The following is a 25,452-nucleotide window of genomic DNA, read 5'->3' as shown; positions in this document are numbered from 1 at the left end:
AAAAGGAAGGAGGCTTTTTTTTTTTTTCACACGGACCGGCAGAAATTCAACCGGCGGTAAGGAGGGAGGGAGATGGCGGGGACTGCGCGATCCTTGATTGCCTCACTGCGGGGACAATCAAGTAGGCAAAAACACTTGCAGCAAATGTAAGCCTCTTAAGTGTGGTATCCTGTGATTGAAAGGGATAGTATTAGTAAGTAGGTAGTCTTTTTTTGCTGCATTTTGAATTAGTTACTGGGCATGAAATAATTCCATGTTTCTTTATTCCTGAATATCCCCTGACAGTCCCAAAGTGACCAGGACCAGAGATTCTGATAGTGTTGAAATCCTGAAGTTAACTACAGTAATTGAAATAACAAATCATGCATAGTCATAGAGACCTTTTGCTACAGCCCTATATTAGAGTAAGAGCAAACCTATATCTACTTTAAGATAGAATGAAAATGTCTCATCTTTAAAAAGTTGCATATCAGGAGGAGGGATACCTTTGTCCCTTTTTTTGTTGTTGTTTAATTACATCATCTTTTATGCCTCTTCTTTTCAGGAGGGCATTCCAGCATTCACCCCTTCTGTGAGAAGAGATTTCCTCTTATTTTTAAGATCTACCCTTGTTCATTTTTTTTTTTTTAATACAATATTTGTTTTATTGTTTTTTAAAAACCTCTCCAAATGTATTAAAGTAAGCAGCTTTCAAGAAAAAGCCTCTATAAATAATAGTTCTTAATACCTTTTTTAAATCTCTGAATATCAGAGAACATCCTAAGTGTCAGATTATTCCATAGTAGCACCCCTGCCACTGAGATTACTGAAGACCTCATTTTTGCGTAATGTAAGCTTGTCAGTTCTAACTACCCATAGTGCCCTCTCTGACCTCGGGGCTCAACCTAGTTGATATACTTCCAGCACCTGAGTCGGATACCAGGGGATATGAAAGTATATCACTTTAAAAATCAAGAAAAGATCTTTATAAACAATCTGATATTTCACCGGTAACCAATGAAGTAGTTTCAGTAAAGGTGACATATGATTGAATCTGCTCCCTCCACAGATCAAATGAGCTGCTGCACTTTGAACAATTTGCAAAGCTTTACATCTGGCAGCTGTAATCCCCAGATACAACACATTACAGTAATCTAATTGTTGAATGATAAGTTTGCACAATAATCCTAAAACCTTAATGTGGCAACATCACTTTTAATCTACTAAGCACTTGCATCTAGAAGAAAGCAGACCTGATCACAGCCAACACCTGTGCCTGCATACTCAAGGTAGCATCTAACCAAACCCCCAGTATCTTAAGTTGCTTATGTATTGGAATGCTCATACTGATTTCAATATATTGTGGCCACCTAGAATCTTCTTCCTTCCAAATCAATATCACATCAGTCTTTGTAAGATTGAGTGCCAACTTGTGATCCATCATCCATGTATTGACAGCTTGTAAACACAGACAATTTTGGCTGCAGCTCCATTGTACAGTTATCCATTGCAAAAAAAAATACCCCTGAATATCATCTGCATGGAAGCGATGGCTCACTTCTAAATATTGAAATACATTTCCCAATGACACTAAATACAAGTTAAACGTTAATGCCTACAATGCAGAATGGATCAGCCCTCTCCCCATCAGTGTGCTTCTGACATCTTTCTCCTTGGACTCTTGTAAATATAACCCCCCCCCCAAAAAAAAAAAAACAAACAAACAAACAACTCCACTGTATCCCAACATGCTCAAGTCTCTACTCCCATATCCTGGACACTTCACCTACAGCATACATTTCTCACATATTTCTGCTATCTTAAATACCCCCTATATGCCCCATTTGAACTGTTCTATGCTATATGCCAAACCCCTAGACCAGAGGTCGGTAACCTGTGGCTTGTGAGCCATGTGCAACATTTTTTCCTACATGGCTGCAGCTCTTCTATAGATAGCCCCCCCCCCCCCAGACCTACCAAAGTACCTGGTGATCCAGCTTTGGTAATCTTGGCAGGAACACGCCCCTCTCACGGCTGCCTTCTAAAATGGCTGTGACCTCTCGTGGTACTACAGGAAATGCCCTGCTCTACCTTGGGAAAATATGTTACAGTGGTCTATCTTCATTTTTCACTCCAGGGCTTATTCAATTCTAGTTATACCACAAGGAAGGAATCTAAGTAAGCAAATGCTCTCTACTTATAAGCATATTTGAAGCACAAAAAAACAAGAAGACAGCAGATACCCACAAACTTCCAATAATTGTTTTCCTTTTTTTCTCACCATGCATAATTTAAACTGTGGAATCTTCTTGCTGAAGAATGTGGTCAAAGTGAGTAACATAGCACATAGCAAGTATGGAAAGAAGCTAGGAGATGTTATAATAAAAAAAAAAAAAAAAAGCTTCCAGGTTGACTTGGGAAGAACCAAATGCTGGCAGCATTGTCGCCTGTGACTGAAATTTACAACTACAGAGGAATACAGTGCTCACCCTGCTTATTCACATTTCAGAGTTCACGCCCCCCATTCATTTGTGGTTTTTTATCCGCAAATTTCCCTCAATCACGGTTTTTCTTGTATTTTCCTGACGAGAATTAATTTAGAACCATATTCTCAACAGTAATTTATTTCTTAATTCTTATTGTCATTACAGAAACTTACTGATACTGTACTCCCGATCGCTACCTCGTTCTTCCCCATGTACCGTATGGTCATCGTTTCTTCATGGTGGCAAGGAAGGTTTTACTGTACATGTCTGAATTGCAGCATCAATGCCATTTCTATTAACTTTGAAAGTTCGAACCATACTGTATAGGGATCCCATGCTTCAATCATCCCTTGTGAGCTAAATTTACATAATTTAGCATACAAAATGTTTGGAAGCACAGTGGCCAATCAGGATGATTTGAAAAGGTTTGGCAGGAGTTTTGAAAAGTAGCCAGCCAGAGTGTAGCTATCTCGAGTGCTTCACGAACACCTGGCGAAAGCCCTAAGATGCCACCCAAATGCACTGCACCTTCAAAGGCCTATGGCAATGAACCAAAGCACCAGAAGAAGTGTAAGGCACTCCAGGAGAAAGTTGAGCTGCTGGATATGCTCCAAGAACAAAAAAGTTATGCTGCAGTAGTGCGCTATTATGAAAGCACCATATGCTACATAAAGAAGAACGAGGCAGCAATCAGGAGCACCGTATGGGTAAGTTTCTGTGATGTTGCCAAAAAGGTAAGAAATAAGACTATCATTAGGATGGAATCTGCCTTGGCATTGTGGATCACTGACCGCAGGAAAAAGAACATCCCCTTGGATACATCATCTATGAAAAAGCTAGGAAATTGTACCAGTAGTTTGCAATGGATGCCCTAGAACAGCAACCCGGATCATCTACAACACAAGAGCCTGAAGAATTTCAAGCCAGCAAAGGATGGTTTGATCGTTTTCAGAAAAGATTCAATATTAAAAGTATTTCTCTACATAGAGAGGCAGCATCTGCTGACAAAGTGCATACCTTCATCTTTATTGGTGAGAACACACATTCTACTCTATTTAAATTTGATTGGAAGGGCATATTTAGCCATTTTAGTACCACTTCCAGTATTTGCGGATTTTCAAAATTTGTGGGTGGTCTTGGAACAGAACCACCGTGAATTTCAGGGGAGTACTGTACTGTACATGAAACAGCAACTGGAGGAAGGAGCTGAGGGAGACGGAGAAGTACATAGAGAAGACCTACAGAGATGTTGTAGAGAAGTCCCACCTCCAGTCTGGTAGCCACTGTGCTGCCTTGGAGAGAAGTCTCTTAAAAGGAAAGCATCACCCTGGTGAAGTAGAAAATAAGCCTGTAGCTAGGACCCGCCCACCAGAGGATGCAATATACTCTCGCATTAAGGATGTGTCTCCAGAGGCTTTGCCCAGGAGGGAAAAGTTAGGATGGTGGTGATTCGATTATTAGGCATGTAGATAGCTGGATCGCTGGTCATTTGCCTGCCTGGTGCGAGGTGGCAGACCTCACGTGTCACATAGATAGGATTTTAGATAGTGCTGGGGAGGAGACAGCTGTCCTGGTACATTTAGGTACCAATGACATAAGAAAATGTGGGAGGGAGGTTCTGGAAGCCAAATTTCAGCTCTTAGGTAGAAAGCTGAAATCCAGATCCTCCAGGGTTGTATTTTCAGAAAAGCTCCCAGTTCCATGCGCAGGACCCAAGAGGCAGGTAGAGATCCAAAGCCCCAATGCGTGGTTGAGACGATGGTGCAGGGATGAGGGTTTTAGATTTGTTAGGAACCTTCTGGGAAAGGGGGAGCTTGTTCCGAAAGGACGGACTCCACCTTTAACCGGGATGGAACCAGGTTGCCGGTGCTAAAAAGGAGATAGAGCAGCTTTTAAACTGAGATGTAGGGGAAAGCCGACCAGTTGCCTGGGAGCGGATGGTTCGGTGTGAGGTATCCTTGGAGGATACTATTGAAACAGGATATTTAGGGAGTCGCGGTAAAGAGGTTCCAATAATGGTGAAAGAAAGCCAGGAAGGTTTAAGAAGAAGGCAGAGTAAAAGGCTCAAATTGTCCGTCTTCTCAGCAGACTGTAGTTGCAAGGAAAAAACACAATTTGAAGTATCCGTATGCAAATGCTAGAAGCCTAAAAAATAAGATAGAGTTAGAGTCTATAGCATTGAATGATGAGATAGATATAATAGGCATCTCGAAGACCAGGTGGAAGGAGGACAATCAATGAGACACTGTTACCTGGGTACAAATTATATCACAAGGATAGAGTAGATCAAATTGGAGGGGGGGGTTGCACTATATGTTAGAGAGAATGGAATCAAATAAAATAAACATTCTGTGTGACAGTGTGGAATCTTTATGGATAGAAATTCCATGTGTGAAGGGAAGGAATATAAAGGTTGGGTTATACCACCGTCCACTGGGACAAAATGAGCAGACAGATGAAGAAATGTTTTCAGACATTAGGAAAGCTGGAGAAATGGGCAACCCTATAATAATGGGCGATTTCAATTACCTCAGCATTGGTTAAATGTCACATTGGGGGATGTTAGAGAGGTAAAATTCCTAGATGTCATAAATGATTGCTTCTTGGAGCAACTGGTCCGGGAACCGACAAGAGGCGATGCTATTTTAGATTTGGTCCTTAGTGGAATGCAAGACATAGTACGGGAGTTAACTGTGTTGGGTCCACTGGGAAACAGGGATCATAACGTGATCAAATTTGAGCTGATGCCGGGAGTAACGTTGCAAAAGAAATCTACTGTAGGGGCTTATTAATTTTTGGAAGGGCGACTATGATAAAACGAGGATAATGGTTAAAAAGAAGATAAAAGGATCGGTTGCAAAGGTTAGGACTGTAAACTAGACGTGGATGTTATTTAAAAATACCGTTGTGGAAACTAGCCGGTGTGGTTAAAAGGTGAAGTGAAAGAGGCTATTGGAGCCAAAAAAACATCCTTAAAAGGATCTGAATGAAGAAAATAAGAAGAAACACAAGCACTGGCAAATTAGGTGCAAAGCATTGATAAAGACAGTTAAGAGAGAATAGGAAGAGAAGCTTGTAAATGAGACAAAAACTCATAACAATTTTTTTAGGTACATCAGAAGCAGAAAACCTGTGAGGGAATCTGTAGGACCGTTGGATGATCAAGAAGTGAAAGGGCCGCTCATGGAGGATAAGGCCATAGTGGAAAGACTGAATGAATTCTTTGCTTTGGTCTTTACGGAGGAAGATGTAAGAGATTTACCTGAACCGGAAATGGTTTTCAAGGGTGATGATGTGGAGAAACTGAAAGAAATCTCGGTGAATCTGAAAAATGTACTGAGTCAAACATGAAATTTCTGACCTGCTGTTAGTGATCTGTAACCTGTCGCTAAAATTGTCTGTAGTACCTGAAGATTGGAGGGTGGCCAATGTTACGCCGATTTTTAAAAAGGGCTTGAGAGGAAGAGGAAAATGCGGTAAGTTCTTGTATGAAGGAGAATACACTGAGTAAGTCCTTGTATGATACAGGTGAAGCACAATAAGTCCTTTAGATAACACTAAAGGTGAAGAAACCAGATCTCAAAGAAGAAAAAAATCCCCTTTCTCCCTCCTGCTCTAATGAATCAGTATACAGTGGTGCCTCACACAACGAACTTAATTGGTTCCAGGAGCAAGTTTGTTATGCGAAACGTTCGTTATGTGAAACGCGTTTTCCCATAAGAATACATGTAAAAAAAAATAATTCGTTCTGCAGCATAAAATATGCTAAGATGACATAAAAAAAGATAAATTTTTGGTTATTATTTTTATTTAGATACATCTAAAAACATAATTGTTTTTTAAAACAACACACATTTTTTAAATTTAAAGACAGACTAAGTAGAGTCTAGTTTTACAGTGAGAGAGGGCAGAGTCTCAGCGGCAAAAACTGGGACTTAACTGTTCATTTTTTTTTTTTTCTACCGTGTTTCCCCGATGATAAGGCAGGGCCATCAAATAAGACAGCCCCCCCTTTTTAGAAAAAAATGTAAAATAAGGCACCCCCCCCGCAAATAAGCCACCCACCGATACCTGCGCTTACCCGAATCGGGTGGTACGGTGGGTGACTCCGTGTGGTCCCTGGCACCCCCGACACGATCGGGGCAAGAGGGAGCTCAAGCCCTCTTGCCCCCCCGACTCCCCGACACGATCGGGGCAAGAGGGAGCCCAAGCCCTCTTGCCCCCCGACTCCCCGACACGATCGGGGCAAGAGGGAGCCCAAGCCCTCTTGCCCCCCCGACTCCCCGACACGATCGGGGCAAGAGGGAGCCCAAGCCCTCTTGCCCCGCCGATTCCCCAACTCCCCGACAATATCGGGCCAGGAGGGAGCCCAAGTCCTCCTGGCCACGGCGACCCCCTAACCCCACCCTGCACTACATTACGGGCAGGAGGGATCCCAGGCCCTCCTGCCCTCGACGCAAACCCCCCCTCCCCCCAACGACCGCCCCCCCCAAGAACCTCCGACCGCCCCCCCAGCCGACCCGCGACCCCCCTGGCCGACCCCCACGACACCCCCAACCCCCTTCCCCGTACCTTTCTGTAGTTGGCCGGACAGACGGGAGCCAAACCCGCCTGTCCGGCAGGCAGCCAACGACGGAATGAGGCCGGATTGGCCCATCCGTCCCAAAGCTCCGCCTACTGGTGGGGCCTAAGGCGCCTGGACCAATCAGAATAGGCCCGGGAGCCTTAGGTCCCTCCTGGGGGCAGGGCCTGAGGCACATGGTCGGGTTGGGCCCATGTGCCTCAGGCCCCGCCCCCAGGAGGGACCTAAGGCTCCCGGGCCTATTCTGATTGGCCCAGGCGCCTTAGGCCCCACCAGTAGGCGGAGCTTTGGGACGGATGGGCCAATCCGGCCTCATTCCGTCGTTGGCTGCCTGCCGGACAGGCGGGTTTGGCTCCCGTCTGTCCGGCCAACTACAGAAAGGTACAGGGAAGGGGGTTGGGGGTGTCGTGGGGGTCGGCCAGGGGGGTCGCGGGTCGGCTGGGGGGCGGTCGGAGGTTCTTGGGGGGGCGGTCGTTGGGGGGAGGGGGGGGTTTGCGTCGAGGGCAGGAGGGCCTGGGATCCCTCCTGCCCGTAATGTAGTGCAGGGTGGGGTTAGGGGGTCGCCGTGGCCAGGAGGACTTGGGCTCCCTCCTGGCCCGATCGTGTCGGGGAGTCGGGGGGGGGGGGGGGCAAGAGGGCTTGGGCTCCCTCTTGCCCCGATCGTGTCGGGGGGGCAAGAGGGCTTGAGCTCCCTCTTGCCCCGATCGTGTCGGGGAGTCGGCGGGGCAAGAGGGCTTGGGCTCCCTCTTGCCCCGATCGTGTCGGGGAGTCGGGGGGGCAAGAGGGCTTGAGCTCCCTCTTGCCCCGATCGTGTCGGGGAGTCGGGGGGGCAAGAGGGCTTGGGCTCCCTCTTGCCCCGATCGTGTCGGGGAGTCGGGGGGGGCAAGAGGGAGCCAGGCGGAGAGAGGGCAGTTAAGCGCAGTGCCTGCGCGGAAGGATGCAGCTCGGGCGACTTCGTTGTGTGAAACGAAGTTCGTTGTACGAATCAAGACATAAAGTTCGTTGTGCGCAGCGTTCGCTGTGCGAGGCGTCCGTTATGCGAGGCACCACTGTATTAACAATCTAAAAGACATTTCTTACTACATTTGCCAGCTGTCATATATTGATTGGGAAATACCCTTCTGAATTAACTGCTGGACTAAGCGGAACTTATGAGAAGGAACAAGCAAGCAAGACTTAACTCTTTTGCATGGCAATAAGGCCTCACACCTGCCAGGATATTATGAAAAGATGAACACATCTCCTGGTCGAGAATAGAATTCTAAAGAATATTATTTAGCAAGAATATATCATGTGATAAAAGGGCACAGGGGCAAGGCTTGGAATTGCTGATGTGGTAGATTAAAGGGGCATATGCGGGAAAAGATAGATTTTCTGGTAAACAGGACATGCATATGGTATGACACAGATATTATGAACCAATTAATGAATTAACAAATGTAATGATGTGTAAGAAATAACCAATAAAGATTTATCATGTGATTTAGACCAACGTGGTGCTGGCCACCAAGAAATGTATAAAAATAGGCCTTTAAGAGGAAGTAAGCAAAACAGACGTCGGTGGATCCTCAGGCCTGAAGATCACATTCTGTTACTCTATATGCTGAATGCTTTATTCTTGTAAGCTGTTACTGATTTGATAATAAATATACTTATTGATTGAAACCAGTATATAGCGTGTGAGGTCTCTATCTCGAGGTAGGCCTAGACAGCGGCCTGCTTCAGGGGGAGATCTGGGAAATTACAGACCGGTAAGCCTCACTTTGGTGCCGGGCAAAATGGTAGAAACGATTATAAAAAAATAAAATTGCGGAACACGTAGACAAGCATGATTTAATGAGACGGAGTCAGCATGGGTTCAGCCGAGGGAGATCTTACCTCACAAATTTGCTTGACTTCTTTGAAGGTATGAATAAACATGTGGATAAGGTAAGCCAGTTGATATAGTGTATCTAGATTTTCAGAAAGCTTTTGATAAAGTTCCTCACGAGAGGCTCCTGAGAAAATTAAAGTGTCATGGGATAGGTGGCAAAGTTTAGTTGTGGATTAGGAATTGGTTATCAGATAGAAAACAGAGCGTAGGGTTAAATGGTCATTTTTCACAATGGAGTGCCAGAGGGGTCTGTACTGGGACTGGTGCTTTTAACTTATTTATAAATGATTTGGAAATTGGAAAGACTAGTGAGGTGATTGAACAGTTTAGTGTCATCTGCAAATTTAAAGTTGTTAAAACGCATGCGGATTGCGAAAAATTGCAGGCGGACCTTAGGAAATTGGAAGACTGGATGTCCAAGTGGCAGATGAAATTAAATGTGGACAAATGCAAAGTGATGCACGTTGGGAAGAATAACCTGAATCACAGTTATCGGATGCTAGGGTCCACCTTTGGGGTTAGCACCCGAGAAAAAGATCTGGGTATCAGTGTAGACAATACGATGAAACCTTCTGCCCAATGTGCGGGGGCAGCCAAAAAAGCAAGCAGGATGCTGGGAATTTATTATTTTTTAAATAAATTTTTATTAATTTTCCATTCAAAAACAGTGCATTAAAATATACATAAATTGACTTCAAGACAGCACTTACAAACGATCAAAGAAATACTACAAACATTTTCCACCCCCCCTCACCCTAATTCAAGAACAAAATAAAGTGCATTACTACATATATACAATTAAAATCAGAAACGGCACTTTCCTTTGGTTAATTAATACAACAAAATATAATACCCCCCACCCACCCTCCTTGGATGTGTGAATCCAATAGGAAATATAAGGGGATAATCCAGCTAATTGGTATTGACAAAATTTGTCAATGGACCCCATGTTAATTTAAGTATCTATTACACAAAATTTCTACATTCATTTTTTCATATTTATAGCATAAAAATAAAGAATTCCACCAAAAGGAGAAATTTAAGTCTATCCCAATTTTTCCAGTTCTTAGTAACAATTTGCATGGCTATCCCAGTCATTATGGCAAATAGAATGCTTTTATATCTATCTAATAGAGGTTTAGGTGACAACAATGTACCACAGATAACCACCTCATAAGATAATGGAATCGAAGACTCCAGAATCAAATTGATTTGTCCTTGTATTGATTTCCAAAAGTTGAATATCAAAGGACAATAGAACAACAAATGATCCAGTGTCCCTATTTCAAGATGACAATGCCAGCATCTATTAGATTTTGAACTATTTAACTTCTGCAAACGAACTGGGGTCCAAAAAACTCTGTGTAACAAGAACCATGTTTGTCTTAGAGATGTACATCTCATCCTCTAAGTCTAAATCCGTGGCCATTGAGTAGCAGAAATCTGCTGCTTAATCTCAATGCTCCAAATATCTTTTAGGCTAGTTTTAGGTTTTTTTATTCAAATACAGTGGTACCTCGGTTTACGAGTGCACCGGTTTGTGAGTGTTTTGCAAGACGAGCAAAACATTCGCAAAATCGGCGCCTCGGAAACCGAGCGTGGCTCGATTTACGAGTGCCCCCTGCCGCGATCCGGCACCCCCCTGCCGCTTCTTACCGTCTTCTGGGCCTGGGCACCAGCATGTCCTGTGGGTTTGTGCCATGCCTGAAGATCTGCCTCCTCTTCTTGCTGGGCCTTGAGCATGTGCAGATGCTCAAGGCCCAGCAAGAAGAGGAGACAGGTCTTCAGGCACTGGCACCAATGCACAGGACGTGCTGGTGCCCAGGCCCAAATAACGGTAAGCGGCAGGGGGGAGGGTGCCGGATCGCAGGGGGGAGGGTGCCGGATCGCAGGGGTGGCCTTCGGGGGGAGCAATGCCAGTTCTCGTGGGGGGGGGGGGGAAACATATCAAAACGAGTTTCCATTATTTCCTATGGGGAAACTCGCTTTGATAAACGAGCATTTTGGATTACGAGCATACTCCTGGAACGGATTATGCTTGTAATCCAAGGTACCACTGTATTCCGATATTAATTTATACCATTTTGCAGCCTGATATCCTAGCAAATCTGTCTGAAAGCATAGGCCCGGCAAGCTATACTGATTATTTAAATTTTGCCAATCAGGGAACCCCTTCTGAATGGCCTGCTTCAACTGCAACCACTTATATGCTTGAGACTTTGTAATACCGAATGATTGATGCAGTTGTGAAAAATCAAGCATTTTCCCATTTGATAACACATCATCTAAAGCAGTGGTTCCCAACCCAGGCCAATCAGGTTTTCAGGCTAGCTCTAATGAATATGCATGAGAGAGATTTCCATATAATGAAAGTGACAGGCATGCAAATCTGCTCGATGCATATTCATTAGAGCTAGCCTGAAAACTTGATTGGCCTGGTGGTCCTCTAGGACAGGGTTGGGAACCACTGAAGTACGTATACCTGCCTGTAGCCATTGCTTCCAGGGGATTTTAGACTCGCCAATTTGAATCGATGCTGGGAATTATTTTAAAAAAAAAGGGATGGTTAACGACTAAGAATGTCATAATGCCCATGTATCGCTCAATGGTGCGACCTCATTTGGAGTATTGCGTTCAATTCTGGTCTCCTTATCTCAAGAAAGATATAGTGGCGCTAGAAAAGCTTCAAAGAAGAGTGGCCAAGATGGTAAAGGGGATGGAACTCCTCTTGTATGAAGAAAGACTAAAATGGTTAGGGCTCTTCAGCTTGGAAAAGAGACTGCTGAGGGGAGATAAGATTGAAGTCTACAAAATCTTGAGTGAAGTAGAACGGGTACAGGTGGATCATTTTTTTTATTTTTTTTTTTTGCTCCGTCAAAAATTACAAAGACTAGGGGAAACTTGATGAAGTTACAGGGAAATACTTTTTAAAACCAGTAGGAGGAAATTTTTTTTCACTCGGAAAAGTTGAGCTCTGGAACGCATTGCCAGAGGATGTGATAAGAGTGGATAGCGTAGCTTTTTTAAAGAAAGGTTTGGACAAGTTCCTGGAGGAAAAGTCCATAGTCTCTCTTATTGAGAGAGACATGGAGGAAGCCACTGCTTGCCTGTATTGGTAGCATGGAATGTTTCTACTCCTTGGGTTTTGGCTAGGTACTAGTGACCTGGATTGGCCACCATGAGAACGGGCTACTGGGCTTGATGGACCATTGGTCTGACCCAGTAAGGCTATTTTTATGTTCTTATGATAGTGAATGCTAGTTTCTGATGGCAGTGTTAATAAAGACAGTACTGTTGGACTGTATAGCATTTTCAAACCAGAAAAAGTGCAATATTTTTGTGTTTGCTTCCTACTGTGCAGTATGTGAAAGAACTGGGGGGGGGGGGGGGTTCTGGCTTTGACATTTTTGCAACATGGTTAGAGGTACTCAATTTCATGCACATTTAATTTTTGAGATTTTTACATCTGTTAGAGCATTGTCTTTCTGGGAGGTTTTATATTTTGATTATTTTCTCTTGCAGTTGAACTTTTGTTTTTTCTTTGACCCTTGATGACCTTTTTATATGCATAGAATCTAAATTGCAAATGTGATTTGTAAAGTGTTGTGTTTTTCCTTTCCAGGAGTTGAATGACTTGCAGCGTGACCCACCTGCCCAGTGTTCAGCAGGACCTGTTGGTGATGATTGTAAGTTCCATTTTTTTCATTGCTGCTGACTATAAATTAATTTTCAGTTAGCAATTAACCTATTCTAAACTTTTTTTTTTTTTTTCTTTTTAGTGTTCCACTGGCAAGCAACTATTATGGGACCTGTAAGTATTTTATCATAACAGCATTTTTTGAATTTGAAATATTGAGAAGGATACTCCCAACAGAACTTGGGTTGATATTTAAAAGGGTTTAATAGAGCAGAGTAGGCTCCTGCCTGATTAAACCCTAATGAGTTGGCCATCCGACAAAATTCAGCAACACTTTAACAGGTAGTGCTACTGAATATTTCCTGTGACCGCCCAGGTATTATCTGATTAGTACCAAGGCCTTTTTCCAGACTAAAAATATTTAGTATGCTCTCTTGAATGAGGTTTTATTGAATCTGAATGGAAACTTGAGTCTTTAGCTAAATGACTGTCTGATTATGACCTGATTTTTTTGAATGGTGGCAAATCTGCTGTGCTTTGATATTGTGCAAAAGCCGGCCCCTACTTGTTGCTCCATCTGTTGGAAACCTGGAAACCTTCATATTCTTGTGAAGAGCTCTTTTAAATTTAGGTTTTTCACTGTGATAATACCTTGGAGTTTGATCATCAGTTAAACTATGTTGTCGGAACTTATTTTCAATTGCTTTTGATAGGACAGCTGAGACCTCTGTCGACTCATGGAAATTTAGTCAAGTTTGTACATGCTTTGATAACCAGTCATCTTGATTATTGTAACTTTTTATATTCTACTAGTGTTTAAGCCCGTTACATTAATGGGTGCTAGAAATGTCTGTCTTTCTTTCTTTCTGTGTCTCTCCCTGCCCCTGTCTCTTTCTTCCTTTCTTTGTCTCTCTCCCTCCCACTGTGTGTCTTTCTGTCTGTCTCTCTCCCTGGCCCCCTTTGTCTGTCTTTCTTTCTTTCTGTCTCCCTGCCTGCTGTCTTTCTTTGTCTTTCATTCTCATGCGCTGCCTGCCTATCTTTCTGTCTCTCCCCATGTCCCCCTTCTTTCTCTCCCCCCCCCCAAAGCAAACCAAGATTGCTCCCTGGCCCCCTTTCCCTTCCCCCTCCCCCCATTTCCCTGTGTAGCAGCAGCAGCATTCACCCATTCCCTGTGTAGCAGCAGCATTCCTCTCCTTTCCTGTGCACCCACCCCTGGTCTGCTCCCCCTGTTCCCTTCCTTTTCTCTCCCCCCGTCCAGCAGCACTTCTTTCCTGCTCTCCCTGTGCATACGCCCCGCAGAAATCTACTTGCCTCGAAGAAAAGCGCTGCGTTGTTGCTGGCCTCGGTGTCTTCTCTCCACTGCGGCTTGCCCTAGTGGAAACAGGAAGTTGTCAGAGGGCGGGCGCAGTGGAGAGAAGATGGCGAGGCCAGTGGCAGCATAGCGCAGCGCTTTTCAGTTAAATGCTGCGAGCGAGTGAGCAGATGAGAGGGAGGAGGGGGAGAAATAGATGCCGGCAGGGGTGCCTGTGCCCCCATTCCGAATCAGCTGCGGTAGCGGTTTCTCTGGCAGTGAGTCAGGGCGGGAGGAGGGGAGTGGCCAGTGTTCCCTGCCGCCAGGTTCTAAAATAGAATCCGGCCACAGATCAGAAAACACGGCGGCAGGGAACACGAAACCCTAAGTGCGCATGCGCGCTTAGGGTTTTATTATATAGGATTCTTACAATCAACAGTCAAGAGGCTTCAGCTTGTTTAGAATATAGCAGCACACCTTATTGTCGATGTGAGAAAATCAGATCATATTAACTCACACATTGAAAGAGCTACTTGTAATCAGTAGCAGATGAATCCAGAGACAAGTAGGTTATGACCCACCAGCAGGTGGAGGTAGAGAACATAAAAGCTGAGCTCTGCCATTTATAGGTTGGTAAGCTTCCTGGTAAGCCAGTATTCTCCATCTCCCTGCAGGTGGATGGATGGTTTCTCACAAGCTCTTGGTCTTCTTGGCTACTTTGCTTCTGTTCAGAGTTTCTCAGTTCAATGAAGCTGGTAGTGTTTAGGCTAAGCGATGCCTACTTTAGGAGGAATATCTAGTCGTGCCAGATCCCTCCCCCACCACATCCTTCCTCCCATGCCACTGCCCCATTCTTTTTCTTCACACAAAAAAACAGGCATCTTCTAAATGCTTGTATTTATTTATTTATTTATTCAATTTTCTATACCGTTCTCCCAAGAGAGCTCAGAACGGTTTACATTAATTTATTCAGGTACTCAAGCATTTTTCCCTATCTGTCCCGGCAGGCTCACAATCTATCTTATGTACCTGGGGCAATGGGGGGATTAAGTGACTTGCCCAGGGTCACAAGGAGCAGCGTGGGTTTGAACCCCCAACCTCAGGGTGCTGAGGCTGTAGCTTTAACCACTGCGCCACACACTCCCCTCAGCTGTAGCCACAGTGGAGAGAGCTGGATTAGTTCTGATCTACTGCAAACTGCTTCAGTTCTGTCAGCACTTGACAATGGAGTATACCTCTTACATTTCCATTTCTTTTCCCTTCTATCTCAACTGAGATTATAAAGTGCTGCTCTGCTCTCTCCCTGGGAAGTGAAGAGCATGCAGAATTGTATCGATTTGAACTGGTTATGTTCTTGAGGTCAGGTGCTTGCTCATCTAGTGAGCTGCATTGGAGAATAGGCTGGATCATATTACTGATCTTTTATCTATATGTCTGTGCTGTAAATTACTGTTTCTCTTGGTCTGGGCTCTTGCTCATAGGAGACGGTTCTGAGAGTGCTTTTGCACCTCCAGTATTGAGCAAATATGTCTTCTTTGTCAATGTATGGATAAATACGATGGTTTCAGCACCTACTACTACTACTACTATTAAATATTTCTATAGCACTACCAGATGCACGCAGCGCTGTACAGAGTCACAAAGAGTAAGAAAACAGTCCCTACTCAAAAGAGCTTACAATCTAAACAGGCAAGACAGACAAACAGGATGTCATGGATACAGTTAAGGGGAACGGTTAATCGGTGGGCTACGTTGGAGGCCAGAGGAGTAGGGTTAAGGATTGAAAGTTATATCAAAAAGGTGGGTTTTCATTCTGCTTTTAAACAAGGGAAGGGGCTTGACGTACAAACTCGGGTAATTTATTCCAGGCATGGGGGGCAGCTAGATGAAAGGAACGAAGTCTGGAATTGGCAGTGGAGGAGAAGGGTAACGGTAAGAGTGACTTCCTGAGCAACGGAGTTCTCTGGGAGGTGTATAAGGAGAGAGAAACGAGGAGAGATATTGAGCACCATCAATCATTGTGAACTGTTGGCTCCTATCAGTGTACCCTCTAATTTTTGCTGGTACATGTGTGCAGGAAAAAAACATTTGTGTGCAAGCTGCTCAACATGAGGCACAGCTTATTTTCACAAAAAATAGTCATGTGCACAGTTGCTAGTCATGTGCGCTTCTTTTCTGATCTGTGTGCATTGGGATGGTCCCAAAAAATTAACACATTTCATTTGTCCGCAAGGCTAATCTTATTCCTTTATATATAAATGAATAACACACACAATTTTACTTAAACAAGTTTATCCCAGGACAAGCAGGCAGCATATTCTTAACGTATGGGTGACGTCACCGACGGAGCCCCGGTACGGACACTTTTAACTAGAAAGTTCTAGTTGACCGCACCGTGCATGCGCAGGTGCCTTCCCGCTTGACGGAGGAGAGCGTGGTCCCCAGTTTCTTCGTTTCCGCGGAGCGAAGAAGACGCGTGTGCTTTCAACGGCCGTTGAAAAATCAATTCCTGTTTTCCCGCTCGCGTAATTTTTCGTTGTTTTTCTCTTTTTTCCCTTCGGGTTACTTTTCCTTTTATTTTCAAAAAAAAAAAATTGTCGGATTTTCTTTATTTTTCAGGCCGGCCCCGGCGGGGCCTGTTGCCACCATACAGGCCTCCGACTTTGATTTTGCGGAGGCCGTGTTTCCCTTCATGCCCCCTCAACCGGGCTTTAAGAAGTGCCAGCGGTGTGCACGCCCGATCTCTCTTACCGACCCGCACAATTGGTGCCTGCAGTGCTTGGGTCCAGAGCATCGGGCGGACACCTGCACCCGCTGTGCTATGCTTAAAAAGCGCACCTTAAAAAATAGGCAGATCCAGCAAAATATTCTATTCGGTACCGGATCTGCCATGGAATCTGCCGCGACGTCGACGGCACCGCAAAAGTCGACACCGACTACTTCGACTCCACCGGATCCTTCTTCGGGGTCGCTGGCCCCAGGTAAGCCGGCTAAAAAGCCTTCCACTTCCCTTGAGCGCCCTCCTGCCACAGTTGTGACACCGGCAACCCCGGCACCGCATCGACCCCGCAAATGCTCCGCTTCGATATCGGTGAGTGCCTCGTCATCGGCCTCCTCATCGCCGGAGCGTAGAGCGGCACCTATGGTACCGAAGAAGAAAAAAGCGGTACCGGTGCCTCCCCTGGATGACCGCATTGCGGCCATACTCCAAACACAGTTACAGGAGCAGCTGCAACAACAGCTCCAACAACTGTTGCCGGCGTTGCTGGCACCGCACCTTCCGGTACGGGACCGGTCCGAGCCTCGCACCGTTCCATCGGTGTCAACCCCCTCGGTACCGCTCAACACTTCCATGCCGGTCCTCTCAGCTGAGCCACATCTTTCCCAACCTACGGTACAGACCCGCTCTGATGCCGATCCTCCTCAGTACCAGGTACGGCACCGTACTTCCTCACCCGGTACCGCCTCGGTCCGCTCTGGCAAGTCTCTCTCCAAAACCCGCCATGCCGAGCCCTCCACACCGATGTCCCGCCGTGCGCACCCCGACATCAGGGACCCAGACTTATGGGAAGAATCCCCACACGGTACCGAGGAAGACGCTTCCTCCACGGACGAGGAACCTTCAGTGACTGATACCGTCTCAAAACCTGAACAGTCCTCGTTCACCAAATTCCTTAGGGAGATGTCTGCTGCTCTTTCCATTCCCTTAGAGTCCGATTCTAAAAAGTCACAGGCCTTTCTTGATGCCTTAGACTTTGAGCAACCTCCTAAGGAATTTCTCAAGTTACCCGTACATGACATCCTACGGGAAACTTTTTATAAGAACTGGGAGAACCTCCTCACTGTCCTGGGGGCCCCTCGCAAATTGGATAGCTTGTATCGGGTCATCCCCATCCCAGGGTTTGACAAGCCTCAATTGCCCCATGAATCTCTCCTGGTGGAGTCCACCTTAAAGAAAACTCAGGGCTCCAGTGTCTATGCCTCCACCCCTCCTGGCAGAGAGGGAAAAACTATGGATAAGTTTGGCAAGCGCCTTTTCCACAATGCCATGCTGGCCAACAGGGCAAATAATTACACCTTTCACTTCTCCTTCTACATGAAGCATCTGGTGCAACAACTCTCCGCCTTACAAAAATACATCCCTGAACGTAAGGTACCTCTTTTTCAACAACAAATTTCCAGTCTGCTCCAACTCCGGAAATTCATGGTGCGCTCCATTTATGACTCATTTGAGCTGACCTCTCGAGCGTCTGCCATGGCTGTTGCCATGCGGCGTCTGGCCTGGTTGAGAGTCTCTGACCTCGACATTAACCACCAAGACCGCCTAGCTAATGCACCTTGTCTTGGTGATGAACTCTTCGGGGAGTCCCTGGACTCAACAACCCAAAAACTCTCGGCTCACGAGACCAGGTGGGACACCCTGGTGAAGCCTAAAAAGAAGACCCCGCCTGCTCGCCCCTACAGACAGCAGTCTTCCTACCAACGCAGGTTCTCGGCCAGGCCTCTCATCCCGCCTCAACAGCAGCCTCGCCGACCTCGTCAACAGCATCAAACTCAGGCTCACTCACAGTCTTACCAACCTGCCAAGCCTCTCCCTCCATCAAAACCTTCTCAGCCCTTTTGACTCTTTCCTCCAGGGCATAGCCAGTCTCCCACCATCATTGCCTCTTCCTCAGCCTATCGGAGGTCGCCTCCAAATCTTCCTCAGCCGTTGGGAGGTCATCACATCAGACCAATGGGTCCTCAACATCATTCGCCACGGCTACTCTCTCAACTTCCAGACTCTTCCACCAGACAATCCTCCCGTAGAGTCTGCTTCTCACTCCTCCCAAACCCCCCTCCTCCTGAGGGAGGTCCAATCCCTCCTTCTTCTCAATGCTATCGAAGAGGTGCCTCCGGACCAAAGGGGTCAGGGATTCTACTCCCGCTACTTCCTGGTTCCCAAGAAGACAGGAGACCTCCGTCCCATCCTCGATCTCAGGGACCTCAACAAGTGTCTGGTCAAGGAGAAGTTCAGAATGCTCTCCCTTGCCACGCTTTACCCTCTTCTCTCTCAACACGACTGGCTATGTTCCCTGGACCTCAAAGAGGCCTACACTCGCATCCCAATCAATCCGACTTCACGTCGCTACCTACGGTTTCAGATACAGTACCGTCACTATCAGTACAAAGTGCTACCCTTCGGCCTCGCATCATCACCCAGGGTGTTCACCAAGTGCCTTATTGTGGTGGCGGCCTTCCTCAGGTCTCACGACCTCCAGGTGTTCCCCTACTTGGACGATTGGTTGGTGAAAGCACCTACATCTCCGCTCGTGCTACAAGCCACTCATCACACCATCTCGCTCCTCCATCTACTGGGGTTCGAGATCAACTACCCCAAGTCGCACCTACTTCCCACACAGCGACTTCAATTCATTGGAGCAGTTCTGGACACCACTCTGATGAGGGCGTTTCTTCCCGCCGACCGACAACGGACCCTGCTCCATCTCTGTCGTCAGGTGCTCCTTCATCACTCCGTCCCAGCTCGGCAGATGATGGTCCTCCTGGGCCACATGGCCTCGACGGTCCATGTGCTTCCTCTGGCGCGACTCCACCTCAGGACACCTCAATGGACTCTTGCCAACCAATGGTCAAAGACCACGGATCTTCTTTCTCATCCCATCTCTGTGACATCGTCTCTTCAGCAATCTCTTCACTGGTGGTTGAACTCCTCAAATCTTTCCAGGGGTCTATTCTTTCATCTACCCCCTCACTCCATGATCATAACCACGGATGCCTCCCCCTATGCATGGGGAGCTCACCTGGGAGATCTACGCACCCAGGGACTCTGGACCCCTCAGGAGCGTCAACATCACATCAATTTCCTGGAACTCAGAGCCATGTTCTATGCTCTCAAGGCCTTCCAGCACCTTCTCTACCCTCAGGTTCTTCTCCTGTGCACAGACAATCAAGTCGCCATGTACTACATAAACAAGCAAGGCGGCACCGGATCTCCCCTCCTCTGTCAGGAGGCCCTCCGAATATGGACCTGGGCCACGACCCACGGTCTCTTCCTCAGGCTGTATACATCCAGGGCGAACAGAACTCCCTGGCCGACAATCTCAGCCGCATCCTTCAACCCCACGAGTGGACTCTGGACCCTCCGACACTCCACTCCATCTTTGCCCGCTGGGGCACTCCACAGGTGGACCTCTTTGCAGCTCCTCACAACCATCAGCTGCCCCAGTTCTGTTCCAGACTCTTCTCTCCTCATCGTCTGACCCCAGACGCATTCCTGCTCGACTGGACGGATCGGTTCCTCTATGCCTTTCCTTCCCTACCTCTGATGTTGCGGACGTTATCCAAACTCCGCAGGGACAGGGCCACCATGATTCTCATCGCCCCTCGGTGGCCTCGCCAACACTGGTTCTCCCTCCTGCTTCAGCTCAGCTCCAGGGAGCCCATTCCTCTTCCTGTGTTTCCTACTCTACTTACGCAGCAGCATCAGTCTCTACTACATCCCAATTTGTCTTCGCTCCACCTGACAGCTTGGTTTCTCTCGGGCTAACCTCTTCAGAGAATCTGTCTCAGCCCGTCCATCGCATTTTGGATGCCTCTAGGAAACCGGCCACCCTCCAATGTTACCGTCAGAAGTGGACCAGGTTCTCCTCTTGGTGTCTACTGCGTCATCACGATCCCACCTCATTGGCGGTGGACACTGTATTGGACTATTTGCTCTCTCTCTCAGACGCTGGCCTCAAGTCTACCTCAATCAGAGTCCACCTCAGTGCCAACACTGCATTTCATGAGCCTATCCTCGGAAAACCTCTCACGGCTCATCCACTGGTTTCCCGGTTCATGAGAGGCCTCTTCAGTGTCAAACCACCTCTGAAGCCTCCTCCTGTCGTCTGGGACCTGAATGTGGTTTTATCAGCCCTCATGAAACCCCCTTTTGAGCCTCTTGCCACAATTTCGCTCAAACTTCTAACATGGAAGGTGCTTTTCCTCATTGCCATCACCTCTGCCAGGAGGGTTAGTGAGATGCATGCACTGGTCGCCGATCCACCGTTCACTGTTTTTCACCATGACAAAGTGGTTCTGCGTACCCATCCTAAATTCCTTCCCAAGGTGGTCTCGGACTTCCACCTCAACCAGTCCATTGTGTTGCCTGTCTTTTTTCCCTAAGCCCCATTCTCATCCTGGGGAACAGGCGTTGCACACGCTGGACTGTAAGCATGCCCTTGCATACTATCTTGACCGTACCAGGGCTCACTGCTCTTCACCTCAGCTCTTTCTGTCCTTCGACCCTAACCGTCTAGGTCGCCCTGTCTCTAAACGAACGTTTTCCAACTGGCTTGCCGCCTGCATTGCGTTCTGTTATGCTCGGGCCGGTCTCTCACTGGAAGGTGCTGTCACGGCCCACAAGGTCAGAGCTATGGCTGCTTCTGTGGCTTTCCTCCGTTCCACGCCCATCGAGGAAATCTGCAAGGCTGCCACTTGGTCCTCAGTTCACACGTTCACTACTCACTACTGTCTGGATGCCTTCTCCAGACGGGATGGACACTTCGGCCAATCTGTGTTACAAAATTTATTTTCCTAATGGCCAACCATCCCTCCTCCCTCTCTGTTAGCTTGGAGGTCACCTATACGTTAAGAATATGCTGCCTGCTTGTCCTGGGATAAAGCACAGTTACTTACCGTAACAGGTGTTATCCAGGGACAGCAGGCAGATATTCTTAGGACCCGCCCTCCTCCCCGAGTTGGCTTCTTAGCTGGCTTATCTTAACTGGGGACCACGCTCTCCTCCGTCGAGCAGGAAGGCACCCGCGCATGCGCGGTGCGGTCAACTAGAACTTTCTAGTTAAAAGTGTCCGTACCGGGGCTCCGTCGGTGACGTCACCCATACGTTAAGAATATCTGCCTGCTGTCCCTGGATAACACCTGTTACGGTAAGTAACTGTGCTTTAGGGGTCGCCCCACCCCAATATTTTTTAAACTACTGCTGAGCTTAACAGTATATTATAATTCTTGTGCACTCAAACAACGGTCTATGACATAAGAATTCCTTTGACGCAGAAGGAAACTTCTTTCAGTGGCTAGCCCTTAGCTGAAGTACAAATTACTTTGACAAAATATGAAGATCAGAAGCATCATTGTATTTTTCAATTAGGCTTATCTCTCGTTCTGCTGCATTATTAACAATCAGATCAAAAAATGACTGTTCTCTGTGTTACAAAGGCTTTCAAAGGTTACAGGTTCCGTTTCTTCTGTACACATGAGATGTCTTGGAATGTCTGGCAATGGTGGGCGCTGTAAGTTTTGTACCATTTGTAGCTTTGTTTCTGGTGCAATTCTGTCATCAAAAAAAGTCAAGCGCTGCTAAGTGCTCGAACAGAAACCATAGATGTCTGGAAATGGCTGTGAGCACCTTGTTTGCAAAAGTTTTATTCAGATATGTATTGAGAGTAGACAGCTGTTTGTCATTATATGGCACCCTAATTCGTATTGGCAGTTCATTCCACTGTCGAACATACACAAGACTGACGGAGCCAAGCCTTGAATCATCGTGCTGTCATCTGAAACTGTGCTCTCAATAGGAACATCCAGTCCACGTGGCAGTCTAGCAGTTGATGACTGACTTCCCAAGGAGCCAGTTTTTGGCTGAAGATCACAAACTGGGCGACGCCATACAAACTAATTATATGCAATCGCCTAAATACACAACACGCAAGCAAACAGTACATGTTGGGGTGATCTCTAAATATTGTCTAATCAAGCTAAAATTTGACACATGAGTAAGACATACCAAGTGGACAAAAATAAGCCTTTTGGAGACTAGATTTGACAAGGTTGGGTTGTTTTGGGGTTTTTGTTTTGGCATACTACCGTGGACCACCCTAGTGTGTGTGTGTGTGTGTGCATTCATGTGCATGGCTTAGAACACTGTCTCTTATGGACCTCTGTTGTATTTCATACAAGAATCTTTTGTACGTTTCCTGCTATTATGTGGGTGTCGTCTGAATTTTAGCTGTGTGTTAGATTGTCAGGGCCAGTTTAGATAACCAGCCTCTAGCTTCCTCATGCCATGTTTGTCTGAACATTTCAACTGGTGGGCCATGGCGTTGTTCTTATTCATTCGTCTAGCTTTTGCACCACCTTTTACCAGTTTGAATTGGGGGGATCAGCTGACTTCCCAGAAAATCCCAGCTTCTGGGGTTTTGCTTGCTATAACTTGTCTCCAGAAATGGAATGAACTGATGAAATCACCAAAGCATTTTTCTTAAACCATATTGTAAATATGCATTCAGACTCTAGAATTCAGTGCATAAGTAAATTTTTTTTTTTTTTTTTTTTTTTTTTTTTAATTGTAACTGCTCCTATCTCAATCGATAACACTCCACTTAAACCAACCACTACTATAAAAATTTTAGGTGTGCTAATTGACCATAAACTCACATTTCGCTCACAAATTAGTGCTCTAGTCAGAAACTGTTTTTATAAATTAAGGATGATTAGATCTTTGGCCTCCCTTCTCGATGCCAAATTCATTACTACATTAATTCACTCCCTTGTGATATCCAAATTGGATTACTGTAATTCTCTACTGAAAGGGATAAACCTAAAGGATATAAAACGTTTACAATTGATTCAAAATACAGCTATCAAACTTATATCAGGTTCAAATAAATATGATCATGTCACTCCTCTTCTACAAAAAGCACACTGGTTACTGGTCATATATAGAATAACATTTAAAATAGCACTTCTAACTTTCAAAACGTTACAAACACACGTCCCAGCATTTATTGACAGACTTCTTATTCCATATGACCCTCCGAGAGCTCTAAGATCCACTTCACAGCATACTCTTAATATCCCATCCTTAAGAATAATAGGTACTCGATGTAATACAATCTTTTCAGTAACTGCCCCCACGATTTGGAATTCTCTTCCTATATATATATGATCTGAAAACAATTTACAGAAATTTAAAAATAGTTTAAAATGTTTCTTTTTTAAAGATGCCTACAATTGACTATTCGTTTCAAGTCCAGCAACTCTTGATTTCCCCTCCCATTGTTTTTTCCTTTGCTGTATCTTTTCTTAATAAATATTGTAGTTCTCCCCCCTTTTTTTCTATTGTGTCCACGAAGTATGTTAAGATGTTAGTCTCTGTGTACTTTTGTCACTGTTTTAATTATTATTGTACAACGCTTAGTATTTTGGATAGGCGTTTAATCAAATAATCAAATAAACTTGAAACTCCCAAGTCTCTTTCCTGTATTCATGCATGAGATTTTTGTTACAGACACGCATCACATTTGCCATGTCGCTTCCCATTTTTCGAGCTTGATTGTCACATTGCAGATCTTTGCAATCCCCCTGTGTCTTCACTACTCTGGATAACTTTGTATCGTCCACAAATTTAATCACTTCACTCGTCGTAACAATGTCCAGATCGTTTATAAAGATGTTGAAGAGCACGGGTCCAAGCACCGAGCACTGCGGCACCCCACTGGTGACGCTCTTCCAGTCTCTGAGTATTGGTCATTTACCCCCCACTCTCTGTTTCCTATCCTCCAGCATGGTGGGGAGGTTTAGCCCCTTCAACCAGAAGGCTATTCCACTGTCCCTCACCTCTTGAATGTATCCATTATCTTGTACACTTTTCTCTTAGAAGCCATGTTTCCCCAAAAGCTAAGATTGACAATAAAAAGCAGGACCAAATGGGCCTGCAAGAGGGTTGATTTTTGTTGTTACTGGATGTCAGTATAGAATACCTGACCCAGAGCTCAGAATGAATATATAAAGTTTTAAGCATACATGGATCTTCCCATATGTGTGTAGGGTTTTCCCCCTTCATTTTGCTGAACAAATGTGAAAACTGTTCTCAAACATCTGAAAAAATTTTATCCTACCTTTTTTTTTTTTTTTTTTGGCGCTGCTGTTTTCTTTGCCACAATGAAAGACCCAAATAGGATTCTAAGCCTGCCCCACCTGGAATAGGAATACAAACAGTGTTAACTTCATGGTATCTGTCATTTGGCTGGGTCCTACCATCAGAACACCAACTATTATGTGTGGAAGGATGTCCCCCAAGAGACAACTTTTTCTTATCTCCATACTGAGAGACATGGGGGAAGCCACTGTTTGCCCTGGATTGGTAGCATGGACTGTTGCTATTCTTTGGGTTTTGGCCAGGTACTAATGACCTGGATTGGCCACACTGAGAACGGGCTACTGGGCTTGATGGACCATTGGTCTGACCCAATAAGGCTAGTCTTATGTTCTTTTATGTTCCAAAGGATCCAATGGGGAGAGTGTGGTGCAGTGGTTAGATCTACAGCCTGGTCGCTAGTGCTTGTTGCACTTTTTTACATCGGGGCAGGCAGTCCCGCTGCTGCCCGACCCAGCCAGCTGAGAGAGTCCTTGGAGAGGAGCCTTAAAACACCGGCACAGCCGCGGTACGCAGCCTGCGGTCGTGAGCCCCGGGTTGTGAGCTGAAGGGGCGTGGCTAAAGGGGCTTGCCCCTTTTGAGCCCCTTCAGAGCCTAAGAGGAGCAGGGAGCAGGGTTATCGAATCTTCAACATGGGTAAGAGGAAAGCTAAAGCAATACCATCCGCT

The 25,452-nt window shown here is 45.9% G+C and overlaps 1 protein-coding gene across 1 annotated transcript in view; it reads left to right on the top strand.

Annotated features, from left to right (window-relative positions):
• Positions 1-25,452, top strand: part of UBE2D1 (ubiquitin conjugating enzyme E2 D1) — a 70,517-nt gene that overhangs the window by 8,181 nt on the left and 36,884 nt on the right. Inside the window, exons 2-3 of the mRNA XM_033941277.1 lie at positions 12,543-12,606; positions 12,700-12,731. Coding sequence (XP_033797168.1) covers positions 12,543-12,606; positions 12,700-12,731 — 96 coding nt within the window. The remainder of the gene's footprint in view (positions 1-12,542; positions 12,607-12,699; positions 12,732-25,452) is intronic.

This window comes from Geotrypetes seraphini, chromosome 4 (genome assembly GCF_902459505.1).
Source record: "Geotrypetes seraphini chromosome 4, aGeoSer1.1, whole genome shotgun sequence".
Taxonomy (NCBI): Eukaryota; Metazoa; Chordata; class Amphibia; order Gymnophiona; family Dermophiidae; genus Geotrypetes; species Geotrypetes seraphini.
Note: the sequence above shows the minus strand (reverse complement) of the source record. Positions and strands in the feature narration are given on the sequence as shown.